The 17,453-nt window shown below is 53.7% G+C and overlaps 4 protein-coding genes across 4 annotated transcripts in view; 3 read left to right on the top strand and 1 right to left on the bottom strand.

Moving 5' to 3' along the window:
- Window positions 1-5,577, top strand: LOC100909133 (transcription factor YY2). Its single transcript, XM_003746363.1, has 8 exons — window positions 1-34; window positions 451-555; window positions 3,360-3,529; window positions 3,901-4,025; window positions 4,162-4,437; window positions 4,561-4,809; window positions 4,924-5,132; window positions 5,233-5,577. The coding sequence occupies exons 3-8, from the start codon at window positions 3,394-3,396 to the stop codon at window positions 5,486-5,488; spliced, it is 1,251 nt and encodes a 416-aa protein (XP_003746411.1). The 5' UTR covers window positions 1-34; window positions 451-555; window positions 3,360-3,393; the 3' UTR covers window positions 5,489-5,577.
- Pus10 (Pseudouridine synthase 10) lies at window positions 919-2,472 on the top strand. The gene has a single exon (XM_003746390.1). The coding sequence runs from the start codon at window positions 919-921 to the stop codon at window positions 2,470-2,472; it is 1,554 nt and encodes a 517-aa protein (XP_003746438.1).
- Window positions 5,578-6,108: 531 nt separating the features above from the next.
- LOC100908987 (vitellogenin-6) lies at window positions 6,109-12,273 on the top strand. Its single transcript, XM_003746362.2, has 4 exons — window positions 6,109-6,186; window positions 6,505-8,680; window positions 8,796-8,887; window positions 8,993-12,273. The coding sequence occupies exons 1-4, from the start codon at window positions 6,150-6,152 to the stop codon at window positions 12,199-12,201; spliced, it is 5,514 nt and encodes a 1,837-aa protein (XP_003746410.1). The 5' UTR covers window positions 6,109-6,149; the 3' UTR covers window positions 12,202-12,273.
- A 1,488-nt stretch (window positions 12,274-13,761) lies between these two features.
- The window catches only part of LOC100901081 (vitellogenin-6), a 5,966-nt gene continuing 2,274 nt past the window's right edge, over window positions 13,762-17,453 (bottom strand). The window contains 5 exon segments of the mRNA XM_018640663.2: window positions 13,762-16,334; window positions 16,337-16,403; window positions 16,406-17,019; window positions 17,123-17,214; window positions 17,337-17,440. Coding sequence (XP_018496179.2) covers window positions 13,792-16,334; window positions 16,337-16,403; window positions 16,406-17,019; window positions 17,123-17,214; window positions 17,337-17,440 — 3,420 coding nt within the window. The 3' untranslated portion in view covers window positions 13,762-13,791.

Below are 17,453 nucleotides of genomic sequence, written 5' to 3'. Positions count from 1 at the left end.
ACCCTCGGGGACGGTCTCCGTTCGGTGAGATTTCGTAAGTGATGCCCGAAATGATGACCGGAGATAGAATTACCAGATAATTATTCGCAATCGACCGAAGAGCGGTTATGGAGTACGATTGATCCCACGACGGATAATCGGCGATAATTACAATTTTCTCATCGACCACCCGAGCTGACGCCTATGATTTCTGGGGACAACTCTGGAGGGACCGTACGCAATCGTAACTTCCGAGAGGATTCCAAGCTCATGTATGATTGAGCCCCGGTCGGAGCTGAATGCAATCGAACGAAAGCGGGAGAGAGTCCCGACAACCGACGCTCACTCGCCGTTGTTTTGTTTGTGACGGGAGCGTGCCACCAACGAACCACAAAGCGCTCAATGGTATCACTAGGCTCATCTGAAGCTTATTCGGTGGAGACCAGCCAGTAATTCGTGGTTTTTGCTCAGGTGTCCTACGTTCCCGACTTGTGCTCTCCTTCTGTCACCTGGGGTTTCATCCAGAACGGAGCTCCGACGAGAAGCGCTCACTAGCGGAGCCCGGATTCACCTGTGGTAAGTCTCAAGAAAGGCAGGCCTAACAGTTTGTAGTCTCTCGTGGGAGCGTTTCAAGTGGGCTTCGGGTGCAGTTTCCTAAAAAGCGCTCAATTCTGTCGCTTTCTCCAAAAATGTCAACGACTGCTTTCGCGCGGTGACGACCGTCCTCCATTACTGCACGGCCATAGTGAAAATGGTGGACAATCCCCGCCGCCATAAGAGCAATGGCGTCCCCCTTTCACCACCACCAACACTACGAGAGCCGTAAGCCAGCAACACGGCTAAATATTCTTCTCGAACAGAGCTAAGATATCTTCGAAGTTTGCCTCGACCCCGTGTCATCAGTTGTGCCGTCCGCGACGGGTCGGGCCCGGTCGCATCATGTACGCCGAACTTCGCGAAAACATCAAGAATTTCCTCTTGAATCACGACTTGTGCTCCATGTGTGTGCTGCGCTATCTCGGAGAAAAACAACAGGAGGTCTATTGCAAGCTTTTCGAAGAATGGCAGCATCCCCACGAACCGCAGAGGAAACGAGTGCAGCGAACGACCTGTCCCTCGTGCCTCGGCATCCTCGATCCAGGCTTCATTTTCGAAACATTCGAAACGGTTGCCGACGCAGTTGCTCTGTCGAGCTGTACATTCGATGATTTCCTGCTCTCGATCTCGGTGCCGGCGGTGACGTTGATCCGCCAGCGGCTCGTTTATCTTCAGCTGAAAAGCAAATTCGAGTACAACTTCAGCGAAGACTCTCTCGCCACGGTGAAAGATTGTGTCAAGTATGTGATCGGGAGCCTGTTCGAGGATGAATTCAAAGTCCAGTTCTGTCCCGCTGCTTCATTCCAAGTTAACATCGTCCTCAAAGGTGAATTCCGAGAAGCCGAACACCAGGCAATCGTCAAGCTGTCGGCGAAACCGAAGAAGAAATACAAACGCAACCAAAAAGAAGAGCAGGAGTTTTCCACGAAAGCCATCACGGCTTTCCTTCAGGAAACGTCCGACGAAGATTTTATACGCGAGTTTAAATTCCCTCCCGAAAGCACCAGCAGTCCGGATGCTGCGACAGCTACCTGTGGCCACAATCAGATTTATTTTGCCGGTCGCTACTGTAAGTTCAGTCGGGAACTAAGCCAGACCCCGTGGATTATCGACGGCGCACGAAGAATGAAGGATTCGGTCGAAGAGCTGATAACGAACGTAGTGAAACGTTTTGTGCGCTGTGGACGCATCACGTTTTCGTCCTCGGGACGCGAGGACGTCGACGTGAGAATGCTGGGCGAAGGACGACCGTTCCTGCTCGAGGTATGGAGCCCGAAACGAATCGAGTGGTCGGCGGAGGAATGCGCAGAAATCGAAGAGGAAATCAACTCATCCACTAGCGATATTTCCGTAAATCGGTTCCAGTTGATCAACAGGGAGCAAATCAAGGATCTCAAAACCGGCGAAGAAAACAAGAGAAAATTCTATTGTGCCTATTGTGTCACGGCGAAAGACACGAGCACAGTCGACTTTAGCAAGCTCACGTCTATTGACAATGTTGTGCTCAAACAGAACACGCCCATGCGTGTCCTGCACAGACGAACGGCCATGGTACGAGAACGCACAATTCATTCGGCGTCGGTCGAAATTCAGGACGCCAACCATTTCAAGCTCACGGTTTGCACGCAAGCAGGGACGTACGTCAAGGAGTTCGTTCATGGGGATATGGGTAGAACGCTGCCGAACGTACGGACAATCTTAGCCGAACAAGTGGATATTGAGGCTCTGGACGTGACCCATGTGGACTTAGATTGGCCGCCGGATAGAGTGGCAGCCACATCGCAGCAACAGAAACCACCTGAGCCGACACAACAACAGAACCGGCCTGAGCAGATACAAGCACCACGACAACTACAACAACCAGTTGTAATGAATGGGCATTCAGCATTGGTTTGACCGCCGTATCCACCTGTACGCCGAGAACGCGCTGTCGTGTAGATATATGATGGGCGTGGTAATTGTTTTCCTGCTGCCAAAACGAAGCACATGTTGTCAGTTCACACCAGAGCAATCCGCCGTGTCGGGCAGGCATTTGTTTTTTCCTCCCGAATTCGCGAACATGGAGAGAGAATTTCCCCTACCAAAGTTTGTGACTGGATTGATCCTCTCGCTTCACGCAACTTGATTGTTCGCATCGAACGACCTACCAGATCCACTTTCGGATCGATAATTCAATCTATCAATCGGGGGTCTGTTTCCCCAACACGCTCGATCTTCGCGGTTGTGTGTCGATATTTAAGTTTGAGTGAGAATGAGAGATAATGCGATGGAAATGGGCGATCGTGGTCGGATCGATGTCAAGTTATTATTTTTACACATTTATATCGATCGCCGACGGGAGGCGTATATTTTCTCGGGCTCGCAGAAGGCGACTCGTTGTTTTCCATATTTATATACGATAACAGAGCTCACAAGAGTGAATAAATTCATTCAACAGCCGATTTGGGAGTCTTTGGCCGTCAGAGAGTTATGCTGACTTTCTTGTATGGGATATATATGTCGGTTCTGGTGGTATTGAGGAGGTCAGGCACAGTCCCGATGAATCCCGAGTAATCGACGTCTCGGACGCTTCCGAGTCTCCTGACCTCAGTCTCGCAGCGTGAGGACCCTGATGGAAACCCTCATCTCTCCTCGTCGTTCCTACCTCCTGACTCCTGACCGGAGACGTGGTCAGAGCGATCTCGGAATCGACAGTGCTCCTCGCGAGGAGAGACTCATAATCATAATACAGCCAATATTCTTTCGTAGGGATCGATATCAGTAGAAACCTCTTCTCTTCCCAGATTTGTCTGCGCCACTTAGCGAGAACTTGGGAGAATGTCCCTCGCCAACGAAGACGACATGTCGGATCCTGGAGAGGAGTGCATAATGGTCACAGGAGATTTTTGCGGAGGCGAAGAAGAAGTCATATGCGTAGAGACGGCGAACGGAGAGCGGGTCATAAACGCGGACGGTTAGTTGAAGTCTGTAGAGAATTAATCGGACCACTTCAGAGAAGAGAAACCGCGAGCTTCACTGATATTGGCCTCTCCCGACGAGGATCATTGACAGGGCCTCTATTCAGATGCGAGTTCAAACAAGAGCCAATTGAGATTTGAATCCAGATAATGCCGGTAGTGTTTGCTCAGAGATCGCAAGTTCTTGACGTCAAGCGACGAATCGCTTCATTCTCCGAATTTGATTGAAACAGAAAGATGTGCGTCATTTTCGCGTGGCCTACCGACGCTGTCGCTGGTTCATTCGGCACTTGAGCATGCTCTTTCACGTTTATATAACTAGTAAGCCTCGGAATCCGAATCCCACTCACCAGTCGCTGTCCGCCAGATTATTTCACCGCTGACGGCAACATCATTGAGAGCAGCGAGGTTTATACGGACGAACCGCAGGAGGTGGAAATCACCATAGACAACGACGGCAACCCGCAGGAAGAATCTGTCATCGAACTACAGGTATTGAAATAGTCACTGTGATCAAGATCGTGTGTATGTGTCAAGAAGGCTCACAATATAGATTTGCGTGAATGTCACGATATATTATTATCAGGATGATTTTATTGAGCCGAACTCATCCCCTTCGAATTCACAGGAGTTCAATGACGATCAGGAAATCATCTTGCAAACTCAGGAGGAGGTGATCGGCGCGGGCGGCGAAGAGTACGCGGGCAACGAGATCGCGATCCCCATCGACGACGCCAATCTCATTGCAACCATAGACCAAGCTACAACAAGCGCTTCCAAGAGGTCTCGGAAGTCGGGCGCGAACTCTCGGAAAGTTCAGCTGTCGACAACGCAACCACATGGACGAACGAGAAAATGGGAGCAGAAACAAGTTCAAATCAAAACACTCGAGGGGGAATTTCAGGTAAGTCGAGCTTCGGTGCCGATACCTTCCGGATTCCGTCCATCGATCCACAGGAGAAGGTTGTTCCGATTGCGGGCGTGACCGAGGGACAACCCGCGCTAAATCCTCGATTACTCATTCAAGGTTACAATGTGGGCTTCGGACAATGGGAACGAGAATGGCGATATCTCTGTCATAGAGGAATCGTGTGTTGAAGTCGATCCCGACTTCACCGACTACATGCAGAGCAGCCACACCTCAGGGACGACTACCATATTGACGTCTAACGTCGCTACGTCGTCCGGGATCGGAATCTCAGGAGGGGTCGATCTCTCAGACCCGAAGCAACTCGCGGAACTGGCCAAGTGTCGTTTCCAGAGACCGAAGCCACAGGTACCGAGAAAATTTCCGACCGACTCCTTCGCGCCAAATTATTCTGCCCTGTTTCGTGAGTTCCCGCCGGGATCTCTTCCAATTCATTGCTGATAAATATCCTCCTGGCTCCAGGTTGATGCTTCGCGGACCATCGCGTGTCCGCACAAGGGATGCAACAAGATGTTCAGAGACAACGGAGCCATGCGGAAACATCTCCACACCCACGGACCAAGAGTGCATGTTTGTGCGGAATGCGGGAAGGCCTTTGTCGAGAGCAGTAAACTAAAGCGGCATCAGCTCGTACATACAGGCGAGAAGCCTTTCTTGTGCACATTCGAAGGGTGAGTACCCGATGATCGTCCCATGAGTCGATTATCGCGCATTCCGCTTGAGAGACCCGGGTCACATTTCTGAGAATCGAACCTCTTCCTCGAATTTCAGCTGTGGCAAGCGGTTCTCATTGGACTTCAACTTGCGGACGCACGTCCGAATCCACACCGGGGACAGACCTTACGTTTGCCCTTTCGACAACTGCAGTAAGAAGTTCGCCCAGTCGACTAATCTTAAATCTCATATACTGACTCATGCCAAAGCCAAAGGACGTAATGCTATACCATCACTGACGCTGGGAAATCTCGGACCGAACTCGGTCGTGACGTACACCACGGATGACGACCAAATTCTTAGTCTTAATTAATATTTGAGGAATCTTGTGGCCCCTCGGAGGAAAGTCGTGAGAAATTTACTGTATATACGGATACGAGAGCTCTGATCCGAAAATAAACTGAAACGCTGAAGAAATGCATCGGATTTTTTTTTGGTGTCGGAATGAACGAAATGCTGCAATCGAGATACATGGCTACATCGAAAACTCCCGCTGCAGAGGAGTCTACAAATCGGCATGGCAAATTCTCAGCTCAGATCCATCGAGCAAAACTCGGGGACCTCTTGCAGGGGCAGCTGTAGCCGGATAACGGCATGGCTCCGCAAAAAAACCAACAACGAGTCGGGATCGATTCTATGGATCCGCCGATTTCATTTCTCAGGTCCATGGCCCGATCTTATTAGCCGCTCCGTTCGCATGAGAAGGAGGACAATCTGTCCGGATATCTCCACAGTTTCCAGTGGCTATCTTGACTCTCTAGTCTGTCGGAGTCGAAAGACGATTGAGAGACCCGCCGGAAATGCGGGACAGCGTATTCTTGCGAGCTCCGGCGTCTGGTTATGTAAGGGCTGCCGGGTGCTATCGTTTTCTGCGAGGTCAGCTTTCTGCTGATAATCGTACCGGTATAAAAGCAGCTCGGAACCATTTTCACTTAGGTTGGAAGGTGTGGTTGCGTCACAACTAACCGTCCACGATGAGGTTCTTCATTATTCCTCTGCTCTTGGCTGCGGGTACGGTGATGTGTGGATATGTATACTCAATACCGTCGTGGGTGTCTTCTGTGTTATGCCGCTGCCGTCGCCGCCGCTCTTATCAGTGCAATCTGTGAATCGTTCGACCTCTTGCCGTGATCTCTGAAGATGGAATGTGATTCCGTTTCATCTGCAATCATCAGTGCAGTGGCTCAAGATTCATCGGTTTCATGGAATTTCACACAATAGGCAGCGAATGGAATCCGTGTCCGCGATAAATTCTCTCAAGATAATGCCATCCACAAGGCACGAATAAGAAAAGGAGATTTTTCTCTAAAATTCCTCTCGATCCCACAGCCACCAGCGCCGAAGTTTTCCATTTCGCCGGTCAACAAGGCCAGTCCTCCGTCTACGGAGTTCGTGGTGCTGTTACCGTCGGAGTTGAGAAACTCACCGGCGAGAAGACTGCCCTCGAATACAACGGTACTCTCGCCCTCGAGCAGGTCCGTGAGGGAGAATACCTCGCCAAGTTCACCCAGTTCACTCTTGGAAAGTACGACAAGATCAACAGGAATATCCGCGATGAAACTCTCGGCAATCTCAAGCCTGAAGAACAGCGTCTCGCAAAGACCCTTCGTGAACAGGGTCAATACGAGCAGCAAATGCAGAAGCCTGTCAAGTTCTTCATGAAGGAAGGCAAGGTTGTCCGCATCGAAGCCGAGAAGGAGCACCAACAGTGGTCCCTCAACATCTTCCGCGGAATCTTCACCCTCCTCCAGAACCAGGTCCGCAAACCCACCTCCCTCGCTGTGCCCGCCATTGAGTACAAGTACGAGGACGGTATCACTGGAAACTGCAAGGTCCAGTACGAGATCCTCTCTCAGCCCGATGAGTTCTACGGTCACGCTACCGAGGTCTACAACATGACCAAGACCGTTGACTACAAGGATTGCCTTGCCCGTCCCGTGTACCGTCATCTCAAGGACGTTCCTCGCGGCTGCGCTGGTGTCTGTGACAACCACAAGCCCGAGAACTTCCTCGCCAAGTACGATGAGGAGAAGACCGACTACGAGCTCAAGCCCACTCCCGGATGTCCCGCCAACCAGCAGCGTCAGGATTCTCTTGTCACTGTTAACAGCATCGCCAAGTACAATGTTAGCGGTGGTCGTCTCGAAGAGGCTCGCGCTCAGTCTACCGATGTGTACCATCTGTTCGGTGGCGAGACCGAGGTCTTCACCCGTCTCCAGCTCCGTCTCCGTAATACTCAGGGACCTAAGATTCAGGAACCCCAGAATGTCCAGACCTACACCACCCTCCAGCAACGCCTTCCCGCTCAGGCGGAGAAGGAGCTTGACATCCCCGTCTATGCTCTCATGAGGGAACACAACCAGCACCAGAAGTACCCCGAGAACTTCGGAAAGCACTTCGATGCCATCATCGGTGAACTCCAGCAGATCCAGCACCAACAGAACCAGCAGGGTCAGAAGTACGGTCACGAACAGAAGGCCTACAACACCCCCGCCTACATGGTCGAACTTCTCCAGGCCGTCTCTGGCATGACTGAGGAGGAACTCAGGCAGACCATCCCTGGAGCTCTTCGTCATCAACAGACCAAGCAACTGTCTGAGGAAGAGCAGCTCCGTCGTCAGCTCTGGATCGAACTCATCGGCAAGGCCGGTTCCAAGACCGCTGTTAAGCTCGCCGTCGAATTCATAAAGAACAAGACCTTCACTCCCTCTGAAGCTCGTCGTGTCCTTCAGGACATCGCTGGTTTCCAATCTTACCCCGACACCGACATGATCGAACAAGTTCTCGGTCTCTGCACCATGAACGAGGGGCTTACCCCCACTGGCAAGGCCACCGCCTGTGTTGCCGCCGGTAAGATCATCTCCAAGGGTTGCGACTCACAGGTCTACCAACGGGCCCAGAAGGAACAGCGACAGAGGAAGCGCTCCGACGCTACTCAACGCTCTGAACAAGAGCCCGAGAACGAGGAGTACGAAGAATCCACCGGACACCCGGCTATCAAGCCCCAGCTTCGATGCACCCCCGAGAAGCTCCAGCAGTACGTCGAGCGTCTCTCTCAGGCTCTCCGTCAATCGACCGACTTCAAGCAGGTTGTTGCCTACATCAACGGTCTCTCTAAGATCCAGAAGCCCGAAGTTCTCCGTCACCTCATCGGTTACGTGAACGGAACCGCCCACAACATGCACCAGCTCCGTGATCAGGGTGAGCAGCAGAACGAGTCCGCTGAATTCGTCCGTCGTGTGGCCATCATCTCCCTCCGCGATGTCGCCACCAAGTACCCCAAGGAAATCAACCCCATCGTTCGTGTCATCTACCAGAACACCACCGAGAACGTTCAGACCCGTATCCTTGCCTTCGACGTCTGGATGAACACTCAGCCCGCCCAATGGGAAGTTGAGAAGGTCATGCAGGTTGCCAACAAGGACACCTCTGCCGAACTCACTCACTACGTCTACACCGCTCTCAAGACCGCCATGCACGCCGAAGAGCCCTGCTACCAGCTCCTGTGAGTCGTCTCTCGCTTCACGATCCCGATTTCTTAAAACTTATACAATATTCCTATTTGATTTTTCCCCGAAAGAGTTCTAGCCTTCGGGGTGATAATCGACGGAATTTTACAGCGCCCAGCGCATCCGTGCTGCCTGGACTCAGATCCGTCCCTTCGACTCCGGCATGAAGTACTCTCAGTTCCGTTCGAAGTCGATCTACAACCGTGGGTTATCTCGCCATCAATCGCATCCAAGTTTAATTCGAGCTCCGTGATCAATGGGTGAGAGTGTTCCGCCTGGCAATGATTGTTTTCTTATCTCTCCCACAGCCATTGAAGACTTCGGTTTCCGTGGTATCTCGAAGGTCATCACCTCCAACACCACCTTCTTCCCCACCTACACCCAGGCCAAGCTTGAGCAGATCCGTGGTCCTTACATGAAGACCCTCTTCGGTGCCAAGTTCCTCGTCAAGGGCGGCGACAAGATCTGGGACGAACTCACCGGCAAGGATGGACTCCTCGAGCGCATCGCTCACGCCATCAACGGTCAAGTCAAGACTGGTGAACGTCTACAGCAGACCGAGCAGCTCCTCAAGGATATCGCTCAAGGCATGGACATCAAGAACTTCGACAAGGAAACCCCCAAGGCCGTTCTCTTCTGGAAGCTTTTCTCTGGCGAAGTCGTCATCCCCATCGATGCCGAATACGTCAAGGAACTCAAGCAGGAGCTTCTCCAAACCGTCACCAAGGTCGGCAAGGAGGGTCTCACCGGACACTATTTCCGAGTCTATGTTCCCACCAAGGCGTTCCACGTTGAGCCCACCACTGTCGGTCTCCCCGTTGTCCACTCCACCATCCACCCCATAGTGATGTCCGTCCGTTACGCGAACGTCAAGCTCAACTACAAGAACCAGCAAGGCCGTCTCCTCCCTGAGACTTTCGAGCTCACCGGTTCCATCAAGCCCACCGTCCTCTCCTACCGTCAAATCTCGCGTCTTCGTCACCGAGAAAGCCCGGAAAGCTCAAACCCCACTTTCAAGACCACCGACATCAAGGAGTTCAACCTCGGTCTCTCCTTCAAGATCGCTTTCGAACACGGTCAACGTCGTCTCACCGTCAACTTCAAGCCCCACTTCGAGCGTGTCCTCCACTCTGGTCACTGCACTGAGCTCAAGCTCCAGAAGAACACCATTGTCGATGAGAAGCCCCGTACCAACGTCATGAGCTACGACAACTGCATCAAGTCCCTCTACGAGCCCATCCGTCACGAGAAGCAGATCGGTGGTCGCTGGTCCGGTATGGTCCTCCGTCTCACCGGTGAATCTCACCAGCCCTGGTCCGGTCTTCCGCTTTTCGGCTCCAAGGACGCCCACCGTAACGGAGTTATCGGCGCCCTCCTCAACCGTCTCGCCAACAAGGGCATGAAGCACCACGCCATGTCCCTCTACCTCGAGACCGACAAGCAGCAACCCATGAACGAATGGTCCGCCGTCATCGACATGGACTCGAACATCGAGGCTCTCGCCAAGACCCCCCTCGACCAACAGGCCCAGAAGGCTCAGAAGGTCAAGGTTCAATACCAGCCCCGTCGTCAGGAGCAACTCGACTCCGAACTCCGCTCCGTTCTCGAGAAGGTCGAGACTCTCCTCCAGAAGCTCTCCGGCAAGATCCAGGAGACCACTCTCGAGAAGCAACTCCTCGTCAAGCTCGAAGGTCGCTACCAAGGTCAACCGAAGAACACCATCAAAATCGCCATGAAGAAGGTCTACAACCTCGAGAAGACCCAGCAGAAGTTCGCTCTCGCTGCCGAATCCCAGGAGTCCCGCAAGGGAATCGAACTCTTCGCCAACGTTTCCTGGCCCAAGATGCCCACTCCCTTCCACTTCGACCCCACCCACAACGCCGCCGATGAGCGCATGAACGGCACCCTCTACGCTAAGCTCCAGGGCCAGCAAGAGCAGACCTACCGCGTCAAGTTCCAGGCCACCAAGTCCGAAGAACAGCGCAAGGGATCCGAACTCAAGCACTTCGAGATTCGCTGTCTCGCTGAGCAGAAGTCCGGATACGCCATGTCCGACTCCTGCGAGAAGGCCATCCTCAAGGACAACTCCCTCGACCGCATGGAGATGACCGTTGAGCTCCCCGAAAACGTCCACCCCAAGATGAGGCAGCTCGCCAAGCAGACCCTCACCGCCGTCAAGTACGCCATGTACCCCAACATGCAGTCTGACATCTCTGGCCGTCAACAACAACAACAGCAGCAGCGTGGAGACAAGCAACAGATCTACATCTCCGCCAACACCACCCGCGAATCCCAATGGTCTCTCCTCCACAACATCCGCATTGAGATGCCCCGTGAGAACGTGACCTTCTCTAACATCCGCATTCCCGGATTCCGTCCCGCTCACGTGCAGCTCACCCTCAAGCAGCAGCTCGAGCACGTCGCCACTCGTGGCGGAAGCGAGCCTCGCTGCATCGTCGCCTCGACCGGTGTCCGCACTTTCGATAAGGTTCCCTTCCATCTCACCGTCAAGGACGGTTGCGAATACCTCCTCACCCGCGACCAGACCCAGGGATCGTCGGACTTCATCGTCACGTTCAAGGTCAAGAACGAGCAGACCCACGCTAAGCAGGTTCGCATTCAGCTCCGAAACTCCATCATCGAGCTCGAGCCCTTCGTCAGCTCTGACAATCAATTCATGATTGGTTTCAACAACACCAAGCACGTCATGACAATCGGCAAGGTCCTCGTCTTCTCCTACGGTGGCAACGATCGCGTGTTCATCGGAGCCAAGGAAACCTCCACCTACAACAGCCTCCCCATCGTCTACGTCTACACCGAATCGAAAAACTTCGAGGTCGTCTTCGACGGAACCACGATCGGAACCAAGATCGGTGCCAAGTACCACGGTCACGTCAACGGAATCTGTGGTAACTACGACAACGAAAAGACTCACGAGTTCGTCGGTCCTAACGGTCACGAGTACCAACACGCCAACGAGTTCATCGCCTCCTACGGCGTCGGTCAGGACTGCAAAGTTCCCAAGGAGGACATCAAGGAGAAGATGATGGAGAAGCTCCAACACGAACTCAAGCAGATCCGTCAACAGGAAAAGCAGAAGAAGGATCAGAAGCGCGAGCACATGACCCAGGAGACCCACTACCGGAAGCAGCCCCAATACTGGCAGGAGGAGATGAAGGAGTTCTTCCACGAGAACCAGAGGATGGACTACGACGAGCCCACCGGTCAGGACGACCAGAGCAACCACCAGGTCCTCAGGACCTACGTCTCCTCCCAGCAGGATCTGTTCTGCTTCAGCGTTGAGCGCGTCCCCACCTGCAAGCCCGGCTACCACAAGGAAGGCGTTCTCCGCACCGAGCAGGTCGACTCCGTCTGCCTGAAGAAGGGCGACTCCGCCGCCCAGCACGCCCTGCAGAAGATCCGCAAACACGAGAACGTTAACGTGTCCGAACTCGAGCACAAGTCCGTGAAGCACACCACCGTCACCGTTAGCATCCCGAAGTGCGTTCGTCGATGAATCATCCCATCGATGTAGTTCAATAAAATCGCCAGTTTAGCGCAATAAATCGCTCGGTTGAGCTAGGGTTTTCACTGTTCGTTCCACCTCTTTATTGATGACGAAAGACGAAGCCAAACGGAAGAAATTCAAGAAGCGGAAACCACGGAAGGATGGCGACTCCGCTGGTGGAACACACGCTGATCGTATCGACTCGGCGCTCCTCCGTTCCACCGGACTCAGAGGACCTCAGGACTTGAGCACTTCGATCATTCAGATCTCGCAGAACCTCCAAGGAGCGCCTCTGTGGACTGTGAACCGGAAAAGCAAGGCTCGGCCCCTGTTGGAGGCGGTCGTCTTCGGCGTATTTTTCTTCCTTCTGACTCTGGCTCTGAGTTTCGTCATGTTGAGAAGAGGCATGGACGATCCGCGCACGATATTCGCAATGAACGAAAGTGATTTCGCTTGACCGGGCGCCTAGGCCCCGTGCGAATCCTAGAATGATCGCTTTGCGTGGCTTCAGTACATTCCGCATATTTAATCAGGGGCCGGCAGAGAGTCATATCTGACGCAAATAAACATGACCCCACTTTCTATGACAACCGAATACCCGACTCCTATTGTGGGAATCATTCGATAGACGATCTTATTCCTAGCGTCTTTGGTCGAGGGAGTCCTTGGTGCCTTTCCCCATTCCTAATCTGCGGAATCGGAGGGAATGAAAGCCACGAGGTTTCGCTCAACATCCTCCGCCAGCTTCCGAATTAGGAGGACGACAGAGAGAGATTGTGAAGGTTCCACGGACTGTCAGGGGACTCGGGACCTGAGTATGCGGAAGAACCTCTATCCCGTGAAAGACGTCGTTCGTCTCCTGGTAGATCTTTCGTCGGTTCCCATCATCGAGCTCTCAGGGGAGCGAGTGTTGAAGTCCCGCGTATGAGACACGTGTCACATGAGGAACCCTTCCGTTGGAGTTGATGAGGAAGGAGATCGCTCCAAACATGGAGTCTGTGAGGAGCCGTAGGTTCCTCATACGCGAGACGTTTAATCTGAAACTAATTAATGTGGGAGATGCATTCAGCCATCTGGGGATTTCCTCCCCAAGGAGTTGAATTCTGTCGTCTTCATGACGGAGGAAAACTGAGAAGGGCCCCGATCGAGAACAACAACTAGTAAAATCTCCGCTTAGTGGATAACATTCAAGATTCTGAAATGTGATAGTGAGGAACCAAGGGCTAGCATGCCAATGGAAGATCTACTCGTGTGCAGATGGAGACCAAGGGGAGCTTCCAAGTACGGAGTGAAGCTCGGAACGATTGGCTTAGGACTTAGGAGCCACAGACCTGCATGGAATCCCAACTCGTGACTACTATGCTTCGATCTCAGCCACGACTGCGCTCAAGGTCCGAGTCAAGGTCGAGCTGACGAGTTCGCTGTTGTTGCAGAGTCCCCAAAGCGCCGACAATGCTCGATATAGACGGAGAGAAGAAGCTTGCGCGATAATAAAGCTGAGAGAGGGAGGGAGTAGAATCGGGGAGTCTGACCGTCTTAAAAGAGTCTCACTGAAGAAGCGGACACCACTTTTTCACCTAATCAGTTTTTTTATTGAGTTTAGTCGTGTCGCACACATTTGGGGATGTTGACGAGGGTGACGAGACGGCCAGTGGAGCCCTTCTCGAGGTGGGCGGCGTTGATTTGGATTCCATTTTGGATGTCCTTCATGGCCTTGGAGACGAACTCGCTGGACTTCTTGTGGCAGATGGACTCGACGCGTTCGGTACGGAGGATACCGTTCTTGCGGTAGCCGGACTTGCAGGCGAGGACGGGCTGGACGGAGAAGCAGATGTCGTTGGCCTCAACGGAGACAGCGGTCCTGGGGGTGTGGTGGTTCTTCTGCTGTTCGGAGCTCCAGTCGTCGGCTTCCTCTTGCCAGGAGTCCTGACGGCTTCCGTGGTGGAACTCGTGCATTTCCTCGCGCCACTGCTCGGGAAGGTCCTCGTACCGAGAGCCGCGGGACATCTCCTCGCGCCATTGGTTGCTCTTGCGTTGCTGCTGCTCGCGGACCTGCTTGAGTTCGGAGTTGAGCTTCTCCATCATCTTCTCGTGGGTGTTGACGGCGGGAGTCTTGCAGCTCTGGCCGATTCCGTACGAAGCGATGAACTCGTTGGCGTGCTGGTATTCGTGTCCGTTGGGACCGATGAATTCGTGGGTGCGTTCGTTGTCGTTGTTTCCGCAGATACCGTTGACGTGACCGTGGTATCTGTTGCCGATCATGGTGGCGACGGAGTGGCCGTCAAAAGCAAGACGGAACTTCTTGGACTCGGTGAAGACGACAACGATGGGCGCTTGGTGGGCGCCGGCAGTTTCGATAGCACCGACGTAAACGCGATCGTGTCCGCCGTAGTTGAAGACCATGGGAATTCCGAAAGAAATCTCGTGCTTGGTGCCGTTGACGCCGACGACGATCTTACGGTTGGTGGCGGTGAAGGGCTCGAGCTCGATCTCGGTGTTGCGGAGTTGAACGCGGACCTTCTTAGTGTAGGTTTCTTCGTTCACGACCTTGAAGGTGGCGATGAAGTCGGTGAGGCCGTGGGTCTGATCGCGGGTGAGAATGTACTCACAGCCGCCCTTGACGTCGAGACCGAAAGTGACGTTGTCGTAGGTGCGGACAGCCTTCGGGCCGACGATGCAGGCCTCGTGGAAACCGCTGCGGGCAGCGACGTGGGTGAGCTGCTGCTTGAGGGAGAGCTGCATGTGAGCGGGACGGAATCCGGGAATGCGGATGTTGGAGAGGGTCACGTTCTCACGGGGCATCTCAATGCGGATGTTGTGGAGGAGAGACCATTGGGATTCGCGGGTGGTGTTGGCGGAGATGTAGATCTGTTGCTTGTCTCCACGCTGCTGCTGTTGTTGTTGTTGGTTCTGTTGACGGCCAGAGATGTCAGACTGCATGTAGGGGTACATGGCGTACTTGACGGCGGTGAGGGTCTGCTTGGCGAGCTGCCTCATCTTGGGGTGGACGTTCTCGGGGAGCTCAACGGTCATCTCCATGCGGTCGAGGGAGTTGTCCTTGAGAATGGCCTTCTTGCAGGCGTCGGTGACGGTCTTGCCGGCGCTCTGCTCAGCGAGACAACGGACCTCGAACCACTTGAGAGGAGATTCCTTGCGCTGTTCTTCGGACTTGGTGGCCTGGAACTTGACGCGGTAGGTCTGCTCTTGCTGGCCCTGGAGCTTAGCGTAGAGGGTGCCGTTCATGCGCTCATCGGCGGCGTTGTGGGTGGGTCGAAGTGGAAGGGAGTGGGCATCGTTGGGCCAGGAGACGTTGGCGAAGAGTTCGATTCCCTTGCGGGACTCCTGGGATTCGGCAGCGAGAGCGAACTTCTGCTGGGTCTTCTCGAGGTTGTAGACCTTCTTCATGGCGATTTTGATGGTGTTCTTCGGTTGACCTTGGTAGCGACCTTCGAGCTTGACGAGGAGTTGCTTCTCGAGAGTGGTCTCCTGGATCTTGCCGGAGAGCTTCTGGAGGAGAGTCTCGACCTTCTCGAGAACGGAGCGGAGTTCGGAGTCGAGCTGCTCCTGACGACGGGGCTGGTATTGAACCTTGACCTTCTGAGCCTTCTGAGCTTGTTGGTCGAGGGGGGTCTTGGCGAGAGCCTCGATGTTCGAGTCCATGTCGATGACGGCGGACCATTCGTTCATGGGCTGCTGCTTGTCGGTCTCGAGGTAGAGGGACATGGCGTGGTGCTTCATGCCCTTGTTGGCGAGACGGTTGAGGAGGGCGCCGATAACTCCGTTACGGTGGGCGTCCTTGGAGCCGAAAAGCGGAAGACCGAACCAGGGCTGGTGAGATTCACCGGTGAGACGGAGGACCATACCGGACCAGCGACCACCGATCTGCTTCTCGTGACGGATGGGCTCGTAGAGGGACTTGATGCAGTTGTCGTAGCTCATGACGTTGGTACGGGGCTTCTCGTCGACAATGGTGTTCTTCTGGAGCTTGAGCTCAGTGCAGTGACCAGAGTGGAGGACACGCTCGAAGTGGGGCTTGAAGTTGACGGTGAGACGACGTTGACCGTGTTCGAAAGCGATCTTGAAGGAGAGACCGAGGTTGAACTCCTTGATGTCGGTGGTCTTGAAAGTGGGTTGGAGCTTCCGGGCTTCTCGGTGACAAAGACGCGAGATTGACGGTAGGAGAGGACGGTGGGCTTGGTGGAACCGGTGAGCTACGAAAGTCTCGAGGGAGGAGACGGCCTTGCTGGTTCTTGTAGTTGAGCTTGACGTTCGCGTAACGGACGGACATCACGATGGGGTGGATGGTGGAGTGGACAACGGGGAGACCGACAGTGGTGGGCTCAACGTGGAACGCCTTGGTGGGGACATAGACTCGGAAATAGTGTCCGGTGAGACCCTCCTTGCCGACCTTGGTGACGGTTTGGAGAAGCTCCTGCTTGAGTTCCTTGACGTATTCGGCATCGATGGGGATGACGACTTCGCCAGAGAAAAGCTTCCAGAAGAGAACGGCCTTGGGGGTTTCCTTGTCGAAGTTCTCGATGTCCATGCCTTGAGCGATGTCCTTGAGGAGCTGCTCGGTTTGCTGTTGACGTTCACCAGTCTTGACCTGACCGTTGATGGCGTGAGCGATGCGCTCGAGGAGTCCATCCTTGCCGGTGAGTTCGTCCCAGATCTTGTCGCCGCCCTTGACGAGGAACTTGGCACCGAAGAGGGTCTTCATGTAGGGTCCGTGAGTCTGCTCGAACTTGGTCTGGGTGTAGGTGGGGAAGACAGTGGTGTTGGAGGTGATGACCTTCCAGATACCGCGGACTCCGAAGTCCTCAACGACTGCAAGCGATTCAGATGCTGCGTTAGGAAGCCTTTCCCCTACCAGAGGACAAATATTTGTTCGTCAATGCCAAACCGTACTAAATTCAGGGTTACAACTTACGGTTGTAGATAGACTTCGAACGGAGTTGAGAGTACTTCATGCCGGAGTCGAAGGGACGGATCTGAGTCCAGGCAGCACGGATGCGCTGGGCGCTGTAAAATTCCGTCGATTATCGCCCCGAAGGCTAAAGTCTAGAACTCTTTCGGGGAAAAATCAAATGGGAATATTGTACAAGTTTTAGGAATTTGGGATCGTGAAGCGAGAGACGACTCACAGGAGCTGGTAGCAGGGCTCTTCGGCGTGCATGGCGGTCTTGAGAGCGGTGTAGACGTAGTGAGTGAGTTCGGCAGAGGTGTCCTTGTTGGCAACCTGCATGACCTTCTCAACTTCC

The sequence above is a fragment of the Galendromus occidentalis genome, unplaced genomic scaffold (genome assembly GCF_000255335.2).
Source record: "Galendromus occidentalis unplaced genomic scaffold, Mocc_1.1 scf7180000077496, whole genome shotgun sequence".
Taxonomy (NCBI): Eukaryota; Metazoa; Arthropoda; class Arachnida; order Mesostigmata; family Phytoseiidae; genus Galendromus; species Galendromus occidentalis.
The sequence above is the reverse complement of the archived record's forward strand: the minus strand, read 5'-3'. Positions and strand labels throughout refer to the sequence as shown.

Excerpts from the sequence above, each read along its gene's own strand:
- Pus10 (XM_003746390.1), top strand. The coding sequence starts at position 919 with ATGTACGCCGAACTTCGCGAAAACATCAAGAATTTCCTCTTGAATCAC.
- LOC100909133 (XM_003746363.1), top strand. The coding sequence starts at position 3,394 with ATGTCCCTCGCCAACGAAGACGACATGTCGGATCCTGGAGAGGAGTGC. Across the intron at positions 3,530-3,900 it reads GCGGGTCATAAACGCGGACG|ATTATTTCACCGCTGACGGC; the intron begins GTTAGTTGAAGT and ends GCTGTCCGCCAG. Across the intron at positions 5,133-5,232 it reads TTCTTGTGCACATTCGAAGG|CTGTGGCAAGCGGTTCTCAT; the intron begins GTGAGTACCCGA and ends CTCGAATTTCAG.
- LOC100908987 (XM_003746362.2), top strand. The coding sequence starts at position 6,150 with ATGAGGTTCTTCATTATTCCTCTGCTCTTGGCTGCGG. Across the intron at positions 6,187-6,504 it reads TCCTCTGCTCTTGGCTGCGG|CCACCAGCGCCGAAGTTTTC; the intron begins GTACGGTGATGT and ends TCGATCCCACAG. Across the intron at positions 8,681-8,795 it reads GAGCCCTGCTACCAGCTCCT|CGCCCAGCGCATCCGTGCTG; the intron begins GTGAGTCGTCTC and ends GGAATTTTACAG.